At 34.5% G+C, this 25,351-nt stretch overlaps 1 protein-coding gene across 2 annotated transcripts in view; it reads left to right on the top strand.

Annotated features, from left to right (window-relative positions):
• Positions 1-23,300, top strand: part of LOC136038566 (zinc finger protein 813-like) — a 30,336-nt gene extending 7,036 nt beyond the window's left edge. Inside the window, exons 2-4 of one of the 2 annotated variants that reach the window (XM_065721739.1) lie at positions 3,969-4,046; positions 10,445-10,612; positions 19,314-23,299. In XM_065721739.1, the coding sequence (XP_065577811.1) occupies positions 4,001-4,046; positions 10,445-10,612; positions 19,314-20,188 (1,089 nt within the window). In that variant the 5' untranslated portion in view covers positions 3,969-4,000 and the 3' untranslated portion in view covers positions 20,189-23,299. Of the gene's footprint in view, positions 1-3,968; positions 4,047-10,444; positions 10,613-19,313 lie in introns of both variants that reach the window. The other variant, XM_065721740.1, reaches the window with a different exon arrangement.
• The last annotated feature ends 2,051 nt before the right edge of the window (positions 23,301-25,351 follow it).

The following is a 25,351-nucleotide window of genomic DNA, read 5'->3' as shown; positions in this document are numbered from 1 at the left end:
TATTATTTTGGAGGACAGGTGGTTTCCCAGGGAAGTTGATACAAAAATGTTATCAATTAAAGTAGCAGTAGACCTCATAGGATAAACTCTAGTAGGAAAAAGTATTGTGGGAAGAAGACCACTTGAGGTAAATGTTTCAAAGAAGGTATCACAATCATTATTATTGATAACATTTAATAAATTACAATTTAAGTCCCCCAAAATTATTGCCTTCTTTTGTGGTAAATTAATAAAACTAGAAAAATCATCGAACAGATTACAAAAGAAAGGTGTTGGAAATGAGGGTGGTTTATAAAATAACGAAAAAATAAAAGAATTCTCGTCTACACTTATGTCGACAATTATTGAATAAATGCATCTATAATTTATAGGTTGCGAGAACAAGAATTCACAGTCTAATAGTCTGGTGAACTTTAGACTTGATCCAATGTAAAGAGAAATACCGCCAGAGGACTTGGTTAATTGTCTTTCAATATGAATAGCTTGAAAGCCAGTGAGGGAAAATTCATTAGTATCATCAATTTCTGAAAGCCACGTCTCTGTTATTCCAATTACATCAAAAGGGCAGTAACCATTTGTTAAAATTAAATCTTTAAAATTAGCCCACTTATCCCGTATGCTTCTGATGTTAAAGCAAATTACATTAAGTTTGGTCTCTTCCATTAGCTTAGGTTTCACATTTTTCACAAAATCAAAAGTGTCGAGATATTTACAGTTAATCTGGTTTAAAGGGCTGTCAGGGCTATTTAAGGTGTTGGTAGACAGATTATTTTGATCATCGTAATAGTTAAAAACAACATTATTGCACAGTGATAAATTCGTGAGAAACGTAAAATCTTGTACAGTACTTGTATAGTCCCATTCCTTCATTTAAGGTTTGGGGTTTTCTTTCCTCTGTTAACAATATCACGTAGAATAGGACATTGTAGGCTATAAGAAACATGGGATCCATCACAGTTAGCGCATTTGGGCTGCATTTGACACGGCGAATCACGTGGTGCCTTGTGAGGACCAGCACATCTAGAGCATTTTGGGAAAGAACTTATGCAAATCACATGTAGGTGGTTGGGTGAACGGCACTTGTTACAGCATTGTGGAAGATTGTGAAAAACAAATACTCGAATTGATTCATACTCAATCCAAATACCATCTTTTAAAGCATGGACGAGTGACCTGGCATCCGTAAAACAGAGCTTCACGGAATTCGAGTTGCCAAGACGAGTAGCATCAGTGATCCCTGGGATCTTCTTAAACTAGCGAGTTCAAAATCACTTTTAATGCCTTTAACTAAACCATAGTACTTTTTGGATTTCATTTTCACAATTGAGGAGGGTAGGACAGACTGGGCCTAGACACAGAACTCTGGGGCAGCGGTTTTATCAATGGACACAATCATCTTGTCACCAACAGGTTTAACCAACAGAATTGATTCATGACCGCAAACTTGTTCCAGAGCTTGTCTGCGTTTTGTAGGATTGCTCAGATCAGGAGAAACCTTAGAGATAATCACTGTGGCATGATTTTCATTGTTGCAAGATGAAAGGGATGGGAAATTGGTTTCGTAGGACACCATTTTAGAAGACATAGTTTTTAACATCTGTTCACAGCTATTTACTTTTGCAGCTAATCTAGAGTATGCTACCGCTGGTATACATGGGACTTCAGTAGGTACACGAATGACGTAGCAAGGAATATCCAAATCGTCATTATCACACTTACGTAGCAGGTCGAGAATATTCTTAACGTTATTTGACGCTGCCTTAGCACCAATACGCTTTGGTGGCTGGATATCATTGTTAACTGTGTTCCAAAATTCCACCTTAGCAGAAGAAATGACTGATCTGTCAAAAAAATCAACGGCACTTAATTATCACTTCCTCATCTATTCCGGATTCGTAATTATACTATGAAATTTAGCATGGGCGAGTAAACCAGTTTCCTATCACCCACCAATCGCATGCTATTGCTGTCTGCATCAGACATAATTCACATTATTCAATAAAAATGCCCAACTCCAATTCTCAACACTCTAAGTTTAATTATAGTCCAAAAATAAGGTTAAATGACTTATCGTTTCGAGCTGAATTCAGTTAACTTTATCCCTCATCTATGCGTCTTATAACTAGATAAAAAAAAAAAAATCAAGAAAACAAGTTTTTCAAAAAAAAGTAAAGAGTTTGATTAAAACAAAAATTAACAGAAATAAAATAAAATAATCTTCCAAGCTAAAAACTACCATTAATCACCATCAATAAATAAATGGAATCCAAAATGAACAGAGATTACAATAAATAATCAACCCAAACTAAAAACAAGCAAAAATTAACATGACTAGGGCTGCATGTAAAAAGCCATCTTGCAAAAAGTGGGGTGGCATAATAGCAATGCTACTTGGCAGTTTTCATGGTGTAGTAAAATTTGTTGGCAGATTCTGTCTGAAAATATCAGTGCTTTGACTCTCCCTGAATTTCTGAGGATGTCCGAAAAAATCTCTGTTTTCTAGAAAAAAAGTCAGATCCCCAAAATTCCCATTTCATTCAGGGTTGCCACCCCTAGTGATTTATCACTAGTTACTATCCACCCCTATCAACTATCACTTTCACTTAACTTGACATTTTTTTTCACTACTTTCCTAAGTTTTTGTCTCAATTATTTACTACATATCAAAAACTGGATAAGATTATTGAATTACTGACCTTTCTTAGTATGCTAGTAAAAGCATAATGTTTATACGATTAAAATATTAGCATGAACATATTAAATAATATTAGCATTAATATTAGCATGTTGGTGATACAATGGATAGACAATATTTTATGCTTCGTGTGCCCATTCATCTTTTGACACTTACTGGTATCTGCAATGATCCCTGGTAAAAATTTAACTTGGATCCAGCACATCACTTTCAATTGGCCAAAGGATATGCCAGAAACTTGTCACAGAGGGTTTCAGGTGTTGTTAACAGTATGTAAATTTAAAATTTGCTGCACTCTACATGGCAAAACTATTTAAATTGATAACCTACTTGTTCAGAAAAGATAGAAAATTCTGACTGTGAAAAATTGAGTTTCTAGATGGTATAATAGAGTAATATAGTAAATTAAGTGTTAAAGAGTGATTGACTTACCCATGGCCAAGATTAAGGTCTTCGTGTCTAGGTTTTGGACATACTGCATTGAAATCAAAGATATTGACTGAGATTAGACAGTGTCTGAGTACCAGGTGTCTTACCCTAGCCAAAGGCTCAATGAAAAAATTAGAGGGGGTTTAGTGCTCTTTGGAAAGAATCACAATGTATCTGAAAAGAATATTAAAGCTGATAATATTAGACTTAATTTAAAATCTTTGCAGAATCTTAAAGTAATAACATGTAGCACAAATTATATTTTCCATGTATTTTGTGTTTGTTGAAACAAATTGTTTTTTAAAGCATCACATGTACTCATTGAAACAAATGGGTATGTATGATGGTTGTTTATGGGTATTGGATTGAAAGAAGAATTCTGTACTACAAGACACATAAGAAATATAATTTGGGATTGGCTATTTGGGTTTTAAGCATTAAACCATGAATAAATCTTTCATTTATAGAGTTAAACCAAGTTTTCCAACCCAACTGTTTTTGGCCTAGAAAATTTATCAACATAATAAGCTAACAGCTGTATTTTTTTTTTTTTTTTAGCATGAAAGTTTATTCTAACTTACAATCCAAAAATAGTTTTTAAATACAGTTACATAAAAATAAGTCAGATTTCTAATGCTTTTGACAGCTGAAGGAGTTGAACCTGTGCTCTCACCTGTATTAAGATAAAATTTGCTTTTCAATGGTTAAAAGCCATTATTAACCATTACAGATTTTGTATTTTTAGGGACTATTGCTTCTACTCTCCTGATTAAAATCTTAGTGCCATGTTCAAGTGTGGATGATAGCATTTTACCTCTTTTAATTTGCATTAATTGCATTCCAGGTTCTTTTGTGGATTTGCCACAACTACCAAAAATGGCTGAACATATCGTGGTTTGTGAGGATTCTTGCATTAAAAATGGTAAGTTATATTGTTAAATGTGGACACAATTTGCCCACATGTGTGGGTACAATGTTGTTTTTTTTTTACCTAGGCGCTGCATATAAAAGGAGTTGTCATAGCAGCATTGAAGACATCTTATTTCATCAGAAATTGAAAGTTCCAGTGCCTTCTCAATAATCAAAAGTGATTGGAGGGCAACCAGCCCCCTCTGCCCTCATGCCCGTCAGTACCCTGAACACATTTAATGAAAATTTTGACATAGCCATTTTGTTCAGTGTGGTTGGAAGGTTTATTAATTATTTCTTTGAGGATGACAACCCCCCCCCTCCTGAGCCTTTAGAGCAAGGGTTGTAAGTTATGCCCCAGTGGCATAAAAGGTTTTTGTTGAAAGGGTAGGTGCATTAACTTCAGTGGGGGCTCATTTGGTTGCAAATTCAAAGCTTTAATGGCTTTTTTAAGAGTTAAAGTGTTTGTAGGGCAACCAGCCTCCCACCCTTCGTATCCTTTTTTTTCTCAAATGCATCCAATAGTTATTTTGAGAATACTAGTTGTTCAAAATATGATCTAAATATAATATAACAAGGCCTTCAAGGGTTGACACAAGCTCCAGAATCTGGGGGCAGGTGTTTTAAGTCTTTTCCCTAAAAGAATCTATCAAAATTGTCAGATAGCCATTTAGTTCATAGTAGTCCAAAGAGGAATATATTTATGCCTTGAGGGTGGACACAGAGCCCAGGGGCATCATGCATATGGCCCTTGGGGTATATATGGTTTTTATGGAACAGATGGTTTTATAAAGTTCAGGTGGGGCTGGATGGGTGTCAAAATTTCAAGGAATTCTGTTAAGAATCAAAAGTGAATAGAGGGCCACCCCTCCCCTTCTCACTCAAGCCTATCACTCCCCAAACATGTTTAATGAAAATTTTGAAAGAGTTTTTGCTCAGGATTATTGAAAGATCCAGTAATAATATCTTAGGGGCAATCTGCCTCCTCACAACAAAGGTTTAAGGTTGTAAATTAGGTAATTCACTCATTGTTTACATATGGGTATTTATGATTGAGAAATGTATGCATATTTGAATTTAAGCTTCCAAAAGATGAACGCCATTTAGGTGAGCCTTTCAGAAACCGTTGAGGGGGGTGTTGGACTAAAGCAAAATACATTGAGCATATACAGATTGTCAAAACAGTATAACTCATGAATGATGAACTATATTAATTTGGAAATTTCAAGAAATGATAGAAGAGAAAATCACAAGGGCAATATTAGCATGCTACCACTACTATTATAGCTACCACCACTACTGTTACTACCACACTTCTCCATTTTTAATATTGAGGGAAATTTTAGCTAAATCAAAAGATGAATGCTTAAAGGGGAAGATCATCTGACCAAAAAACTATATATGCATGCTACTATAACTTCTACATTTACTACTACTACTATTACAACTACTAATTGTCTTGCTACTACTTCTAAGGCTAAGAGCATTGAGAGGAAAATCTCAAGAAGAATATAAACATACAAAGTATTAAAAGGACAGATTGTCATAGCAATGGCTAATTGTATTAAATTGAGACTTCTAGGACTTAATGAGAGGATTGTTCAACAAACCAAAAGGCAATACGTTAGTACTCCTACTATTGCTATTAATACTACTGGTAGCAATACTTGTAGGTCTACTACTACTGTGCAACTATGCCTAAGGGTATTAAAGTAAAATTTTCAAGGAATTTTGCGGGAGAAGGGTGAACTGATAACCAACATGCTGTCTGTAGTTAGGTTGTCAAAATGCATAACAGTCATATTGTAGGAACAGTTTGGTGTTCCAAATTGAATACAAAAGGACTTGTTGTTTGGGATGTAGAACTAACCATAAGAGTTTCCAGCATATTATTTTGATTTTCTTTCAATGTAATGCAAATTATGCTTATGTGTCTCAATATCCACAGGGACTATATCCGAGATTTTAATAGTATATTCCGTATTTGATATCGGAATTACTTGTAGGAGTCCATCATGGGGTCTGATAATTCAGCTTCCATTAGATTACTTTTACCTTTGTCTTCCTTTCCCATGATTATGGAATAAAAATAAGGCTATTTGCTTACATCTATATGAACTTACTTTCTACAAACGCTAGTTCACAGCATGCAATTTATATTTGCTGTTAAAAAGCCATGGGTAACACATCAAATCAGGAACTTTTTCAAAAATAACAAAAGCTTATATGGCACTCGTGATGGAGTCAGAAGAGCCAAGAGCTCATATGGCATGAGCTTTAGCAAAATTCTAAGAATCAATATATTCATTTAAAAGGAAAATCAGAGCCTTAATGCCGATCGGGATTTAAAACAAGAGCTCTGAGACATAAGGTCCTTGTAAATATCAAAATCCATTAAGATCCGATCACCCACTCGTAAGTTAAAAATACCTCATTTTTAAAAAAAATGTTCCGCTCCTTTCAGCCCCCAGATGGTCGAATCGGGGAAAATAACTTTATCAAGTCAATTTGTGCAGGTCCCTGACACGTCTACCAATTTTTATCGTCCTAGCACATCCAGAAGCACCAAACTCGCCAAAGCACTGGACCCCCCTCTAACTCCCCCAAAGAGAGCGGCTCCAGTCCGGTTATTTTAATCACATATCTATGACATTTGCTTATTCTACCTCGGAAGTTTCATCCTGATCTCCCCACTCTAAGCGTTTTCCAAGATTTCCGTTTTCCACCCCTGACTCCCCCCAATTTCACCAGATCAGGTCGGGATTTCAAATAAAAGCTCTGAGACATGGGTTCCTACTAAATATCAAATTGCATTAAGATTTGGTCTCCCGTTCTTAAGTTAAAAACACCGCAATTTTCCTAATTTTTCCGAATCCCCCCCCCCAACTCCTCAAAGAGAGTGGATCCCTTCCAATTATGTGAATCGTGTATCTAGAACTTGTACTTATCCTTCCCATCAAGTTTCATGCCGATCTCTCCACTCTAAGTGTTTTCCAAGATTTCTGTTTTCTCTCTCCAACCCCTATGTCCCCGGATCCGATTCGAATTGAAAATCGAGCATCTGAGACATAAGATATTTCTATGTATTAAGTTTCATTAAAATCTGATCACCCATTTGCAAGATGAAAATACCTCAATTTTCACGTTTTCCAAGATTTCCAGTTTCCCCCTCAAACTTTCCCCAATGTCACCGGATCAGGTCAGGATTTAAAATGAGAGCTCTGAAGCATTAGATCCTTCTAAATATTAAATTTCATTAAGATTTGATGACCCGTTCGTAAGGTTACAAATACCTCATTTTTCTGAATTATCCCCCCCCTCCCCCCAACTCCCCCAAAGAGAGCGGATCTGAACCGGTTATGTCAGTCACGTATCTTGGACTTGTGCTTATTCTTCCCACCAAGTTTCATCCTGATCTTTCCACTCTAAGCCTTTCCCAAGATTTCTGCTCCCCTCCACCCCCCCCCCCCCCCAAATACACTGGATCCGGTCGGGATTTAAACTAAGAGATCTGAGTTACGATGTTCTTCTAAATATGAAATTTCATTCACTCCTTTGGAAGTTAAAAATACCTCATTTTTCTAATTTTCAGAATTAACCTTCCCCCAACTCCTCCAAAGAGAGCGGATCCGTTACGGTTATGTCAGTCACGTATCTAGGACTTCTGTTTAGTTTTTCCACCAAGTGTCATCCCGATACCTCCACTCTAAGCGTTTTCCAAGATTTTAGGTTTCTCCCTCCAAATCCCCCCAGTGTCACCGGATCCATTTGGGATTTAAAATAAGAGCTCTGAGACACGATATCCTTCTAAAGATCAAATTTGATTAAGATCCGATCACCCGTTCGTAAGTTAAAAATACCTCTTTTTTCTAATTTTGCCAAATTAACTGTCCCCCCACTCTCCCCCCCCCCCCTCTGCCCCCAGATGGTTGAGTCGGGGAAACGATCATTTTTAAATTCATTCGGTCTGGTTCCTGATATACCTGCCAAATTTCATTATCCTAGCTTTTCTAGAAGTGCCTAAACTAGCAAAACCAGGACCATCAGGCAGACAGACCAACAGAATTTGTGATTACTATATGTCACTTGGTTAATACCAAGTGCCAAAAAAAAAAAAATCATTGGCAAGAAATTACTATTGCTCTTAAGAATAATTTTGGTTGAAATAAACAGGGATTGTTGCGGAGGATTTCGAACTCAACAAAAGAAATTATTTGCATCCTAATTCTACTGCTTCCACTTATTCTGCGTCTACTATCATTATTAGTTCTAATCTTGCTGCCACTAAGGTTAATGCTACTACTATTGATTCTATTGATGTTACTACTGCTGCTGCTACTAAAAATAAGCATGTTAAGGCAAAAAATTTGGGAAATATTTAGTGTGTGGAGCTAAGTTGAATTACACTATATCCACACTGGTTGTCAAGAGGACATATCAGAAATGCTTCAGGCATAGGTTGATGGTATTCAAGTTTAAACTTTAAATGTGTGTTGAAAGGGATATTGTAGAAACCCAAAAGGAGAAAAGAAGTAATTAGACAAGTTGTAAATTGAAGTGTTAGATTGAAACTCGATGGTCTGTGAGAAAAAAAAAAAATAAGGTCTTCGACTGAACCTTAGAGAAGCTGTAATTATTACTGTAAAAGGATTTGGAGAAGTGTTGATTTGCAAATTCACTTCTACCTCATTTTTTTTAAATTCTGTTGTTTTATCTCATGATTAGGTTTCATACAGGGTTAGTAATTGCTCAAGCATTAGAAGTTTTGAAGGTAAGCCTAGGTATTTAAACAAATTTCCAATGTCCTAATTTGAGCGGAATATCTATCCCATAAAATTTTATTTACTTACTAAACACCTTTCCTAGACGATAAAATCATGTAATAACCACTCAACCATGCATAAACGCCCGCCAAAATATTGGAGGGGAGAGGGCACCGAAATAGTAATGGTGAGGGGAGGAGGAGGGGGATACATTTTAATATAAAACGTTATATGCCAATAAAATTCTCAAGAAAAGAGGAAAATACTAAATTTCTACATACCAAATGGAGCAAAATTCAACATATATTTTAATGTTTAAGATTCCTGACAAAATATCAGTTCCTTTAATCTATCACGCACTCAATTATCATGTATTTAAGAGAGGCCCACAATCTAGAGTAAAAGAGTATCTGATTAAATCTAAATTGCAGAAAATAAGAGAAAAAGGTATCATCATAGAGGGTCCATTAAATATCTTAGTAAAATGGTGGTTATATTTTGAAAGAGCATAAAAAAAGGTCCCAAGTGGTATGTTCTTTTAATTTATAGCTCGATAATGAAATTATCTGCAAATTAATCACGAAATCTCCCTGCTCTCTGCATAGGTACCAGGCTTTGATTTTATGATTGTCATATAAAATATCCCTCTTTCAGTTTATAATAATTCAGTCTAACTCTTATTTTTACAGGCGTTGTGAAAATTAAACAAAATAGCAAAAGAGAGAGAGAGAAAAAAAAAAAAACAACTCACAGTCCAGCTGTCCAAATTAACCGCTCTTTGCATCGATGCTCAAAATTACATTGAAAGTAATTGTGTTCAAATGATATTCTTTACCAGGAGTCACAAGAGAATTTTTGGTGAAATGGTATATCCTTATAAACATTATGCTTATACTAGTATATGAAGAAAAGATAAGTAGTTCAATAATCTTCTCCAGTTTTTTATCTGTAGTAAATAATTGAGACGAAAGCTTAGGAAACTAGTGAAAAAAAAATGTCAAGTTAAGTGAAAGTGATAGTTACTAGGGGAGGATAGTAACTAGTGATAAATCACTAGGGGTGGCAACCCTGAATGAAAGGGGATTTTTGGGGAACCGACTCTTTTTCTAGAAAACAGAGATTTTTCTGGACATCCTCAAAAATTCGGGGATAGTGAAAGCACTGATATATTCTGACAAAATCTGCCAACAAATTTCACTACACCGTGAAAACTGCCAAGTAGCATTGCTATTATGCCACCCCACTTTTTGCACGATGGCTTTTTACATGCAGCCCTAGTCGTGTTAATTTTTGCTCGTTTTTGGTTTGGCTTGATTATTTATAGTAATCTCCGTTCATTTTGGGTTTCATTTATTTGTTGATGATGATTTATGGTAGTTTTTAGCTCGGAAGATTATTTGATTTTATTTCTGTTAATTTTGGCTTAATAAAGCTCTTCACTTTTTTTTGAAAAACTTGTTTTGCGGAATTTTCTTTTAATTATCTAGTTATAAGACGCGTAGGAGAGGGATAAAATTAACTGAATTCAGCTGGTTAACGAAAACCCCAATTGATTGGCATTTTTATTACTTATAATTGTGTAAGATTCGTTTAATAAGCTTTATTGTTGAATGTTTACTATGTCTGTTAAATTTAAGTTGTGTTTTAGAAGTTGAAGATGCTTCGTCAGGTGACAATGAGAAGCCCTTTGATATTCCAAACTATCTTTTTGTCAAATGTGAAGATCTTCCTTTGCTTAATTCACCTAGTAATGCAGAACCATATAAATGTGAATACAACACCCAAGAATTGGAACCCAAATGTTCTGACAATCAAGGTACATCTCAAGCATTTGGTTTTTGCAGGGTGAAATGTATCAGATAAGATTTTATTGGAACGAAATAGGACAAAGGGGCTTAATCGTAAGATAAAACTGTTGTTTTATCTTACTGCAGTGTGTAGGTATTAGTCAAACTGTTTTTGGGGTCTTGAACGTTTTCAAATTTTAAAGAGAAATTTATTTCATAATAAAAATAGTTTATATGGAAATTAATTATTTGGAAATTAGTTAGATGAAAAAGCCTGATAATAAGCCTTAGCAATACATCTCTATATAGTTTTTACAATCCGCATTTATAGTGTATATATCTCTATAAATTAAGAGTCTAAAGACCAATTAATTCTATTATTTTGATTTGAAGTTGAATTTGAAATAAGATTAGCTGTAATGACCTGAACTGCCTACCAGAAATTTTACTATAAAATATTAATTTTCTGAAACCAAATATAGAATAACGAGTGCAATATTACCGAAACAGTTAAAGAAAAAGATAATTGTTCTCTTACAGACTAGTTCCAAAGTAGCCTACAGACGCAAGAAACTCAAAAAACTCCAGCAATCGATAAAAGACTAGTTTTACAGAAGTCATTTAACGAAGGGAAATATTACGAGTCAGCATATTTGAGCCAGTTTTGTAGAAATACATTGCATAATGTAAAAAGCTATAATTTTCGTTAGCTTTGTGTTTTCACTACGCTTTTTACTTCCTTCAAAAACCTTGGTCTGTTTAAGTTAATTATATTCAAATGTATTATCAAATGAGCTGAATAAGTATCTTATCTATTTGGTGAAAGTTTTAACAGAAAACTTGTCGCAGAATTTCATCATGATTATAGCAGTAGCTGCTAACAAGTAAACGACGAACCTTTGTAACTAAAACAACTAAACAATTTCCATAGTAACTAAAAAAATGTGTTTAAAAAATAGTCGCTAGTGAGCAAAAATTTTATTTGCAGCTTATTCAAGAATAGTAATAGTTATTTTTTAAGCTTATTTGATATCTTTAAGTTTATTTTTTAAGCTTATGGTTTTATGTCTCTTTTTCATTTTTATATAATGAACAGTTCTTTTATAGTGCCAAAATAAAGTAAGATCTAGCGCAAAGAATAGAGTAATGCAATTACAGAACGCTTCCATTATTAGTATTCTGATTGTAAGTGAATACTATATTAACATAATTCTCTTATTTTTATATGATATAATATAATAGAAGAGGTTATTTGAGACATTCAGTTAAGAAGAATAGGAAAGAAAGTCCACCTCCCCGGAGGGGTGAAAGGGTTGGAGTTTGCCCATTTAAAAATCAGTCTAATTGTTTACAATTGTTTGGCTAGCTTTTTTTTTGCCAAAAATGAAGATCACTACTTAACAGTGGTTTAACTTTCGTGGCTTCTGTGGCTTATTTCATATACGGGTATCATAACAAGCTGAATTAAAGGATCAAAAAAATTGGGTCAAGACCTCACATTTTGACGATATAATTAGCATAACAGTTATCAAACCCCTGTTTTCATTTTTAAGACAATAAGCAAAACAGAACAATTTAAAGAATCATCTCAGAAACTAAATTAAATGCACAGTAGCCAAGAAATCTTAAAACTTCTTCTTCTTAAGTTTATGAGGTCTGTGGATCGGTAGGATGTCCATTCACCTCTTAGACATTACAGGAAAAACTTCACTGATTATTGAAAGCTTCTGGCAATATTCCTAAAAAAAATCTGCCGGTTGATAACAAGGAACGTGCTGCTAGTAATAATGGCGTCTTTTCAGGATTGATATCATCAACCTATAAATAATAGCTTCTAATTCATGTGACAGGGAGCAATTGATGAGAGCATCAAAAGTTAAGGGGATCTTTAATTGATGGCAGTAATTCCCCAGTCTCTTGGAATCATTATCTCCTGGGATGCAGTCAAATAGAACATGTTGAGAACGTGTAAAACGTTATGCAAAAACAACGGTTTGAAACTTCATAAGATTTTTTGCGCAATTAGAACGCTTTTCAAGGTGAAACAATAATTTCAAATTTAATCAGTAATTTGACTGAGTGTTTGATCTTTCTTGATAGCGAGAGAAATTTTCCTAAGTCAATTTTGCTTTAACCTAATAGTATTAATTTCAAACCTAAGCAGTAAACTGCTTTCATATAAGCATCCCACCTCTCCACCTTTGAAAGTTTTATTCTTATGCCTTTAGCTGTTCTCTAAGCTTTACTGGAGTTTCAGGATCAAAAATGCCATCTTTTTATGGCACTTGGTATTAAACAAGTGACATAGCAATCGCAAATTCTGTCGGTCTGTCGGTCGGTCCCGGGTTTGCTACTTTAGGCACTTCCAGCTAAGCTAGGACGATGACATCTGGCAGGCGTATCAGGGATCGGATCAGATTAAATTAGAAATAGTCGTTTCCCGATTTGACCATCTGGGGGGAGTTGGGGGCATGTTAATTCGGAAAAAATAGAAAAAATGAAGTATTTTTAACTTACGAACGGTTGCTCAGATTTTAATGAAATTTGATGTTTGGTAGGATATCGTGTCTCAGAGCTGCCATTTTAAATCCCGACCGGATCTGGTGACATTGGGGGGGGGTTGGGAGGGGGAAACCTAAAATCTTGGAAAACACTTAGAGTGGAGGGAACGGGATGAAACTTGGTGGTAAAAATAAGCACAAGTCGTAGATTCATGATTGACATAACCGGAATGGATCCGCTCTCTTTGGGGTATTTCGGGGGGGGGGTTAATTTTGAAAAATTAGAAAAAATGAGGTATTTTTAACTTACGAACGGGTGATGGGATCTCAATGAAATTTGATATTTAGAAGGATATCGTGTCTCAAAGTTCTCATTTTAAATCCCGACCGGATCTGGTGACATTGGGGGGAGTTTGGGGGGAACCTAAGATCACGGAAAACGCTTAGATCGGGATGAAACTTGGTGGGAAAAATAAGCACAAGTCTTAGATACGTGATTGACATAATTGGAACGGATCCGCTCTATTGGGGGGGGGGTTAATTCTGGAAAATTAGAAAAAATGACGTATTTTTAACTTACGAAGGAGTGATCGGATCTTCATGAAACTTGATATTTAAAAGGACCTCGTAACTCAGATATCTTATTTTAAATCTCAACCGGATCCAGCGTCATTGGGGGGGCAGTTGGGGGACCGGAAATCTTAGAAAATACTTAATGCGGAGAGATCAGGATGAAACTGGATGGGAAGAATAAAAAACGTGTCTAAGATACGTGACTGACATGACCGGACCGGATATGCTCTCTTTGGTGGAGTTAGAGGGGGGAATTCGGAAAATGAGGCATTTGTAACTTACGAACGGGTGACTAGATCTTAATTAAATTTGATATTTAGAAGGATCTTGTGCTTTAAAGCTCTAATTTTAAATTTCAACCAGATCCTGTGACATTGGGGGGAGCTGGAGGGGGAAACCGGAATTCTTGGAAAACGTGAAAATTGGGGTATTTTTATCTTACGAATAGGTGATCGGATCTTAATGAAACTTGATATATATATATATATATATATATATATATATATATATATATATATATATATATATATATATATATATATATATATATATATATATATATATATATATATATATATATATATATATATATATATATATATATATATATATATATATATATATATATATATATATATATATATATATATATTATATATATATATATATATATATATATATATATATATATATATATATATATATATATATATATATATATATCTATATATATAAAAATAAGTTGTCTGTCTGTGGATGTGTGGATGGATGTGTGGATGGATGTGTCAGGTGACGTCACCTGAAAAAACTGGATTAGGTGACGTCAAAACTGAAAAAACTAAAAAAAGGCAAAAACTACAAAAAAAACTAAAAACTAATAAAAAAAATAAAAAAGCTAAAAAACTAAAAAAACTATAAAGGTAAAAACCAATAAAAAACTAAAAAAAAAACTGAAAAAACTAAAAAAAGGCAAAAACTACAAAAAAAAACTAAAAACTAATAAAAAAAGTAAAAAAGCTAAAAAACTAAAAAAACTAAAAAAACTAAAAAAAGGTAAAAAACTAAAAAAAATAAAAAATAAAAAAAACTAAAAAAAAGGAAAAAACTGAAAAATAAGCTAAAATAAAGGTAAAAACCAATAAAAAACTAAAAAAAAAAAGGAAAAAACTAATAAATGACGACACTCAAAGAGAAAGCGACCAGGACAAAAAACTAAAAAAAAAGGCAAAAACTACAAAAAAACTAAAAACTAATAAAAAAAATAAAAAAGCTAAAAACTAAAAAAACTAAAAAAAGGTAAAAAACTAAAAAAACTAAAAACTAAAAAAAAACTAAAAAAGGTAAAAACTAAAAGAACTAAAAAAGAAAAAAATAAATGACGACACTCAAAGAGAAAGCGACCAGGACAAAAGGAATGTTCGATTAGCAATCAACAAAGCACCGGGACACAGGGAGTATAAATGACGACCAGGACACAAGTAAAAAAAAAAATTAACAAAACTAAAAAGAAGGTAAAAACTACAAAAAAACTAAAAAGAAAAAAAAACTAAAAACTAATAAAAAAACTAAAAAATCTAAAAATCTAAATAAACTAAAAAAGAAAAAAAAAGGAAAAAAATAAAGGAGAAAAACAAAACTAAAAAACGAATGTATATACAGACCGGTACACCGGGATACAAATGACGACCGGGACACAGGGAATATAAATAACGACCGGGACACAGGGACACAACTACAACGGGGACACCGGGGGAAACAGGGGGATATAAATGACGACCGGGACAAAAAAACTAAAAAGAAATAAAAACTAAAAACTAATAAAAAAAACTAAAAAATCTAAAAATCTAAATAAGCTAAAAAAGAAAAAAAAAGGAAAAAAATAAAGGAGAAAAACAAAACTAAAAAACGAATGTATATACAGACCGGGACACCGGGATACAAATGATGACCGGGACCCGGGACACAGGGAATATAAATGACGACCGGGACACAGGGACACAACTACAACGGGGACACCGGGGGAAACAGGGGGATAACCTGACAATCTATTTATATGCAAAGACAATGGGACAGCAAAGAATGTTGTATATTCGTAAGTTTTACGTAGTTAAAACCATATATATATATATATATCTATATTCACAGGTGGGACATAGGGACACAACTACAATGGCGCGTAACTATTATGGCGCGTAACGACTTACGCGCGCGGGGGGGCTTGGGGGGGGCGCGAAGCGCCCCCACCAACTAGGTGTTGGGGTGGCGCGAAGCGCCACCCCAACAGCTAGTATATATATATATATATATATATATATATATATATATATATATATATATATATATATATATATATATATATATATATATATATATATATATATATATATATATATATATATATATATATATATATATATATATATATATATATATATATATATATATATATATATATATATATATATATATATAATATATATATATATATATATATATATATATATATATATATATATATATATATATATATATATATATATATATATATATATATATATATATATATATATATATATATAAGGATCTTATGTCTGAGATGCTCCATTTTCGACTCGAATTGGATCAGGGGACATAAGGGGCTGGAGGAGGGAAACAGAAATCTTGGAAAACGCTTAGAGTAGAGAGATCGGGATGAAACTTGATGGGAAGAATAAGCACAAGTTCTAGATACGTGATTGACATAATTAGAACGGATCCGTTCTCTTTGGAGGAGCTGGGGTTTGTTAATTTGGAAAAATTAGAAAAATTGAGGTATTTTTAACTTAAGAACGGGTGACCGGAATTTAATGAAATTTTTTATTTAGAAGGAATTCATGTGTCAGAGCTTTTATTTCAAATCCCGGCCAGATCTATTGACATTGGGGGGAGTTGGAGGGGGAAATAATGGGAAACGCTTGGAGTGGAGGAATCGGGATGAAGCTTGGTGGATAGAATAAGCAAATGTCCTTGATACGTGGTTGACGTAACCGTATTGGATCCGCTCTCTTTGGGGGAGTTGGGGGGAGGGGTTCAGTGATTTGGCTAGTTTGGTGATTCTGGACGTGCTAGGACGATGAAAATTGGTAGACGTGTCAGGGAGCTGCACGAATTGACTTGATAAAATCGTTTTCCCAGATTCGACCATCTGGGGGGCTAAAGGGAGAGGAAAAATTAGAAAAAATGAGGTATTTATAACTTACGAGTGGGTGATCGGATATTAATGAATTTTAATATTTAGAAGGACATCTTGAATCAGAGCTCTTATTTTAAATCCTGACCGGCATTAAACCTCTCATTTTCCTTTTAAATCAATCGATTCATTCTTAGAATTTTGTTAAAGCTCATACAATATGAGCTCTTAGCTCTTGTTTAATAAAAAAAACATTATATATGTACAGTGGGCAAATTGCATAACTAACATCCCTTGCCCGGGTACTTTAGGGAGAGGGGGTGGACCCCAGAGCTTTTGTTTTTTGATATTTGAGCTATTTTGAACAAAATATCTCTTTCAAAGTTTTTATCAGATTCATTGGGGGAAAAGGTGAGGAGTGGGATTGTTGCCCTCCGATTGGTTGCCTTTTTACTCTTAAAAGGGCGCTAGAACTTTTGATTTCCAATCCAATGAGCCCCATCTTAAATTTAATACACCGCTTGTTTTTATTATAACCATAGATATTAACAGAAGGCGACTTGCATAGCTTAGAGCGTTTCTCCGGAGGGGTTGTGGGAAGATTTGCTATCTCAGATTTTTTACTTAGTTCGTTTGGGGGAAAAGGACGTGGTGGGGCTGGTTGTCATCAATATTTATTCCCAAAAAAGGGTTCTGAGAAATAATTTAAATGGCCAATTAGGCCAAATAGTAAACTTTAATGCTCATGTTACAACCAGGGTTTCAGAAGCACACAAAAATCTTGCCTACCTGGGTGATATAGTACTCAGGTTTACGGTTTCCCAAAAACTTTTTAACTTCAACCAATGATGTTCATTCTTTACCTCTTCTTAATTTAGTTAAGAAACCTCGCACTATTTGTTGAAATACTGCCTCTGCTCGACTTATGGTTTTACACCATGGTGTACTATTTGATCATTTGAGGTTTTTTTTTTCCTTCAGTATAACTAATTTTAAAAGCTAATATAAGCATAACCAAAAGTGAGAGAAGAGGGATTGAAAATAAAATTATTCATTAAAGCCTATTGAAAGACAGATTTAACTGTAGACTCTTAAAAAAATTAGGTTGGTTTTCAGCACACTTCTGTGATGAAATACTAAAACTTCTGTTTTCGAATCGAAAGAGCTTCCGTTTGGTCTCAACTTTCTTGGTGGCAATCCTCTTGTCTTCGCTGGAGGCAATTGAACGTTCTGGGAAATGGTTCAAATGGCCATACAGGCTAAATAATGAACTTGAATGTTACTTCTTGCATTGTTACTTCCAGGATTTCTGAAACGTACAAGAATATCGCCTACCAGTGTTAGATAGTTTGCAGGTCTGCGGTTTCTCGAAAACTTTTTAACCTCAACAAGTGATGTCTATTCTTTTACCTCTTCCTCATTTAATTAAAAAAAACTCCTCATGTTTGTTGTGATATTGCCTCTCTTCGACATATGTTTTGACTCCATGATGACAAATGATAATGACGATGACTCCACGACACAAATGGCCGTGCAGGCTAAATAATGAATTTGAATGTTACTTCTTACATTGTTACTTCCAGGATTTCTGAAACGTACAAGAATATCGCCGACCAATGTTGTATAGTTTGCAGGTGTGCGGTTTCCCACAAACTTTTTAACCTCAACAAGTGATGTCTATTCTTTTACCTCTTCCTCATTTAATTAAAAAAAACTCCTCATATTTGTTGTGATATTGCCTCTCTTCGACATATGTTTTGACTCCATGATGACAAATTACGATGACGATGACTCCACGACACAAATGGCCGTGCAGGCTAAATAATGAATTTGAATGTTACTTCTTGCATTGTTACTTCCAGGATTTCTGAAAGTACAAGAATATCGCCGACCAGTGTTATATAGTTTGCAGGTCTGCGGTTCCCACAAACTTTTTAACCTCAACAAGTGATGTCTATTCTCTTACCTCTTCCTCATTTAATTAAAAAAAATCCTCATATTTGTTGTGATATTGCCTCTCTTCGACATATGTTTTGACTCCATGATGACAAATTACGATGACGATGACTCCACGACACAAATGGCCATGCAGGATAAATAAGTGAACTTGAATGTTACTTCTTGCATTGTTACTTCCAGTATTTCTGAAATGTACAAGAATATCGTCTACCAGTGTTATATAGTTTGCAGGTCTGTGGTTTCCCACAAACTTTTTAACCTCAGTAAGTGATGTCTATTCTTTTACTTCTTCCTAATTTAATTGAAAAAAACTCCTCATATTTGTTGTTATATTGCCTCTCTTCGACATATGTTTTGACTCCACGATGTATTTTTTACCATTGTCCCAGGTTTACTTACATCTGAATAACTAATTTGAAAAGCTAATATAAGTATCACCAAGAGCGAGAGAAGAGGGATCGAGAATAAAATTAGTTGTTATAACCTAGTGAAAGACAGATTTAACTCTATAGGCTTTTAAAATTTTAGGTCACTTTTCACGACACTTGTCTGGACTGCACTTACAGGGGAATACGTCACCAGTTGTTTCAAAGGATCCATCTACCAGCTGCTCCACGAAATCATCTGCATTGGAATGTGAAGCAACAGGCTTAGAAAATCAAGAAACATGTTTGAACAGTAGGCTGCAAATTAGAAAATTGGAAGGAAATCAAAGAACGCATACAGGGAAAAATGCATTTAAATGTGAGATATGCCACAAGATGTTTTCTCTACCGCATGTTTTGAACCGCCACCAAGAAGTGCATACAGGTGAAAAACCGTTTAAGTGTGATGTATGTGACAAGAGCTTCTCTCGATCGTACGTTTTGAACCAGCACCAAAGAGTGCATACAGGTGAGAAACCGTATAAATGTGAAATATGTGAAAAAACCTTTTCTTACGCAGCAAGTTTGAACACGCATCGACGAGTGCATACAGGTAAGAAACCGTTTAAGTGCGATGTATGTGACAAGACATTTTCTCAAGCAGTAGCCTTAGATACACATCAAAGAGTACATACCGGTGAGAAACCATTTAAATGTGACGTATGTAACAAATCCTTTTCTCGAGCGGACGTTTTGAACCTGCACCAAAGAGTGCATACGGGTGAGAAACCATTTAAATGTCATATATGCGACAAGAACTTTTCTCAAGCGGCAGCTTTAAACACACACCAAAGACTGCATACTGGTGAGGGACTGTTTAAGTGTAATGTTTGTGACAAAACCTATTCTCAAGCAGCATCTTTAAAGGCACATCATAGATTGCATACAGGTGAGAAACCGTTTAAATGTGATTTATGTGAAAAGACTTTTTCTCTAGCAGGACATTTGAAGAGGCACCGAAAACTGCATACAGGGTGAAATCATTAAATGTGATTTACATGACAGGACCTTTTTCCAGCGAATTTTTTGAACTGACATCAAAGAGAGCATACTGTTGAGAAACCGTACAAATTGGATGTATGTGACAAGACCTATTCTCAAGCAGCAGCTTTAAACACACATCAAAGACTGCACACAGGTGAGGAACAATTTAAATCTGATGTATGTGATAAGACCTTTTCTCAAGCAGCACATTTGAAGAGGCATTGAAGACAGGTTAGAAACCTATATTTGTGACATATGTGACAAGACCTTTTCTCGAGTGTACGTTTTCAAATCAGCTACAATGAGTGTGTGACAAGACCTTTTCTCAAGCACCAACTTTGAACAGACACCAAAGAGTGGAGAAACCGTTTAAATGTAATGTATGTTACAAGACCTTTGAAATTTCGAAGGTCTTTGAAGACCTTTAAAAATTTCGAAAGATAAAGTACAGATTCGGTTGGATAGAGGTTCACTACTTTGTCTATGGTATTCTTTGGTCACTATATGTCTTTGGGCCAAGGTGAGCCAACTGCAAAAAAAAAACTGATAAACATTGGTTTTTCTGTAAATTATGTTTAAAAATATCCAAAAGCTTTGTTTTTGAATTGCTTGGAAATCTCATTTGTTAATATTTGGGATAGGTTTTGAGTGTTCCTCGAGAGTGAAAAAATGGCTATCTACCTTGCAACATTTCAATGGGCTATAGTTTTAAAATGAGCTAAAAAAAGTACTTTTTGAATTAGTTCAAAATTTTCAAAATTCTTAGTTTGGTTTTTTAGCCTAAGTATACCACAGGATATATTTGAAAGGGAGGGGCCTTAATATGGGTAAAATTTGCGTTAACTCATGACCCATAGCTCTGTAGCTGAGGAATCCCGATGGCAACAATTATTTTTAATATGGTCTGAACTTACGCCAACTTGTTCGTTGTTTAATGGGACTCTTAAGCACAGAAAAAAACAGTGAAAGAGCAAGTCCGTCCTCTCCAAAATGGACTCAATATATGCGTTTTGATTTGTTTGGTGAACAGCCTAAGAGAGGACCAGTGCAGAAAATTATTTGTTTCACTTCAATTAGATTGTGAGGAAAATCTGAGCTGATTGAAACTTACTGCTATAAGCTATTTTGCTAACGAGGTCCTGGAGTGCAACAATTCAAAACAGGGCGTAACACCCTTCCCTCCTTAGAATTTTTTTTCTTTCTAATCGACTTGAACGGATCCTCTAGATTTTTTTTGCCATCAAGACCGAAAAGAAATCAAAGGTTCTAGTCTCAAATGTGTTTAAAAGCTTCACTGATTGCTTGCTGGATATCTGATATCTTGTTGGATCTAATTTTAAATATTGTTACAATTTTTAATAGCTTATAAGTAAGGACAGCTAGATGTAAACTTTTGGAAATATAGTGTTTTAACCATTAAACCATTAATTCTTTCATTTATGGAGTTAAATCAAGTTCCCAACCTAACAGTTTTTGGCGCGGAAAATTTACTAACAGAATAAGCTAACAGCAGTATTTTGCTGTTTCCACGTTCTTCCAAAATACCTACTGAGATATTCAATTTGGACATACAGTACTGTAGCTGTTGCTAAATTTATGAAAAAATACAATCAAATGATTTTTGGAGTCAACGGCTTTGACTCTAGTTATATTGTCATAGCTTTAAGTGATATTTTATTTTCGCTTTGCTTTTTGTTTTTTCTCTGCGTAGTGTTTTGTCTTTTTTTTTGGATGAAGACAGGTTTCCAATACATGATAATAATAATAATATTTATTAACTCCAAAACTAGATTTTGTGTCAGATGCTGCTTATCAGGTTCATATGCTTCCATAGTCTGTGCCAAGATTTGTTTCAATCACCGTTATCTTGCAGCATTTCACAAAACTGTTGCTATTCCCCACATACTCTACATTGCATCCTTCTAGAAATTTCTTACTAATGCTTCAAAATTGAAAATCTGCTCCACTTTCTTCCAAAATACCTACTGAGATATTCAATTTGGACATATAGTACTGCAGCTGTTGCTAGATTTATGAAAAAATACAATCGAATGATTTTTGGAGTCAACTGCTTCGACTCTAGTTATATTGTCATAGCTTTAAGTGATATTGTATTTCGCTTTGCTTTTTGTTTTTTCTCTGCGTAGTGTTTTGTCTTTTTTTTTTTGGACAAAGACAGGTTTCCAATACATGATAATAATAATATTTATTAACTCCAAAACTAGATTTTGTGTCAGATGCTGCTTATCAAGTTCATATGCTTCCATAGTCTCTGCCAAAATTTGTTTCAATCACCGTTATCTTGCAGCATTTCGCAAAACTGTTGCTATTCCCCACATCCTCTACATTGCATCCTTCTAGAAATTTCTTACTAATGCTCCAAAATTGAAAATCTGCTCCACTTTCTTCCAAAATACCTACTGAGATATTCAATTTGGACATACAGTACTGTAGCTGTTGCTAAATTTATGAAAAAATACAAACAAATGATTTTTGGATTCAACTGCTTCGACTCTAGTTATATTGTCATAGCTTTAAGTGATATTTTATTTTCGCTTTGCTTTTTGTTTTTTCTCTGCGTAGTGTTTTGTCTTTTTTTTTCTTTTTTTTTTGACGAAGACAGGTTTCCAATACATGATAATAATATTATTTATTAACTCCAAAACTAGATTTTGTGTCAGATGCTGCTTATCAGGCTCATATGCTTCCATAGTCTCTGCCAAGATTTGTTTCAACCACCGTTATCTTGCAGCATTTCACAAAACTGTTGCTATCCCCCACATCCTCTACATTGCATCCTTCTAGAAATTTCTTACTAATGCTCATAAATTGAAAATCTGCTCCACTTTCTTCCAAAATACCTACTGAGATATTCAATTTGGACATACAGTACTGTAGCTGTTGCTAAATTTATGAAAAAAATACAATCAAATGATTTTGGAGTCAACTGCTTTGATTCTAGTTATATTGTCATATCTTCAAGTGATATTTTTGTTTTACTTTTTGTTTTTTCTCTTCATAGTGTTTTGTCATTATTTTTTTTTTTGTATGAAGACAGGTTTTCAATAAATGAAAATAATAATACTATTACATATAGTCATATCAAAAATACAGTTTTAGAATTTTAGCACCCTCTTCTTTAAAAAAAAAAACAAAAAAAAAACAGATGTATAATGCCTTTGACTGCTGAAGGACCTGAATCTGTTATTAGTCATTAGCCATTATTAGTCATTAACCATTATGAATCAGCAGCTTTGACCCTATCAAAGCTGGTGGGAAGCAACCTCACAACTGACCAAAGAAACATTGGTTCAACAGTCTATCTGAGCTCTTAACAATGGCAAATAACAGACAGGTCAAAGCGCAAATACTTGCGATGGACCAAAGTAGATGGAGGAGGCATACATCACTCTATACATTGAGCTGCAGCAGGCAAGAGATTCTATACCTGACAGGAGACATAAGTCAAAAGTTACATAAAAAATACTGAACTGCCTACCAGAATAACGTGTGTGATATTACCGAAACAGTTAAAGAAAAAGATGATTATTCTCTTACAGTCTAGTTCAGTTATGGCATTTTAGCACCCTCTTATTAAAAAAAAAACTATATTAAGATAAGATGTGCTTTACAAAGGTTAAAAGTCATTATTAATCTTTAAAGCTTTTGTATTTTTAGGGACTATTGCTGCTACTCTCCTGAGTAACATTTTAGTGCCATATCCAGGTGTTGATGATAGTATCATACTTATCTTAATTTTCATTGAGCAGTCCCTGGCAGGAGACATAAGTCAAAAGTTACACCAAAAATACAGTTATGGCATTTTAGCACCCTCTTATTAAAAAAAGAAAAATCAAAAAGATGTAATCAGATTTCTAATGCCTTTAAGTGCTGAAAGAGTTGAGTCTGTGCTCTCAACTTCTCAAGTGTTTTAAGGTAAAATGAGTTTTTTAGAGGTTAAAAGTCATTATTAATCATTATTGCTTTTGTATTTTAGGGACAATTTTTTCTACTTTCCTCATTAAAATCTTAGTGCAACATCCCAGTGTTGATATTAGTACCATACTTATCTTGATTTGCATTAACTCAATTTCTACACCTTTTATGGACGTACCACAAATATCCAAAAACGGCTGAATTTATCTCTGTTTTGAGGATTCTTTCATTAAAAATGGTAAGTTATACTATTAGGTGAGGGCAAAATTTCCCCAAATGCATGGACACAATGTATTTTTGAACACAGGGCACTGCATATGTCATAGAACCTTTGAAGGGGTCTTGTTTCATCGGAAGTTGAAAGCTCTAGTGCCTTTCCAATAATCAAAAGTGATTGGAGGGCACCCCCCCCCTCATATCCATCATTACCCCAAGCACATCCAAAGAAAACTTTCAGATGATCATTTTGTTTAGTGTGGTTGATAGGTCCATTTATTATGTCTTTCAGGATGACCCTACCCTCCCCCCCAGAGCACTAAGAGCAAGGGTTGTAAGTTATACCCAAGGGCCATATGACGTTTTCTGGGAAAGAGCAGTTCCATAAACTTTGGAGGTGGCTCGTTTGGTTGGAAATCATAAGTTCTAATGGCCTTCTTAAGATTTAAAGTATTAGTTGGGCAACTAACCCCCTCCCTGCTCATATACGATATTATACATAGGCATTATACTGGATGCAAATTTGTCATTTAAGACCCATATTGACAAGTTTCGTATCAAGCAGAGAAGAAATGTTGGGATAGTGCGACACCTTCGTCACCTCTTACCATACCATCCAATGCGTTGCATTTATTTTTCTCTTGTCCATATCTATCAGTTAGAAAGGACTTTATAAAAATTATGATAGAATGAGGGAAGTCAAGATTAATAAAAAAATTCCAGTAATTTATTGTAAACTACATTGCCATAGGCATCTGACCGATCAAACAGAACAGCCTTTGTGACATGTCTCATTTTAAGAGAGCTGTAACCATCAACTTATTTATCTCATTTAAGAATTAATGACGCTACTTGACTACTAAGGTCCCTGCGTCGGCCCTATAGTGCATTCCTGCTGCGTGATTCGATCTCTGGGTCCCGTATTACCAAGCTAAGGTCAAATCCACTGCGCCACAACAGGACACCATCAACTTATTCTCGATATTATTCTAGCTTTTAAATATC

This window comes from Artemia franciscana, chromosome 18 (genome assembly GCF_032884065.1).
Source record: "Artemia franciscana chromosome 18, ASM3288406v1, whole genome shotgun sequence".
Classification (NCBI taxonomy): Eukaryota; Metazoa; Arthropoda; class Branchiopoda; order Anostraca; family Artemiidae; genus Artemia; species Artemia franciscana.
The sequence above is the reverse complement of the archived record's forward strand: the minus strand, read 5'-3'. Positions and strand labels throughout refer to the sequence as shown.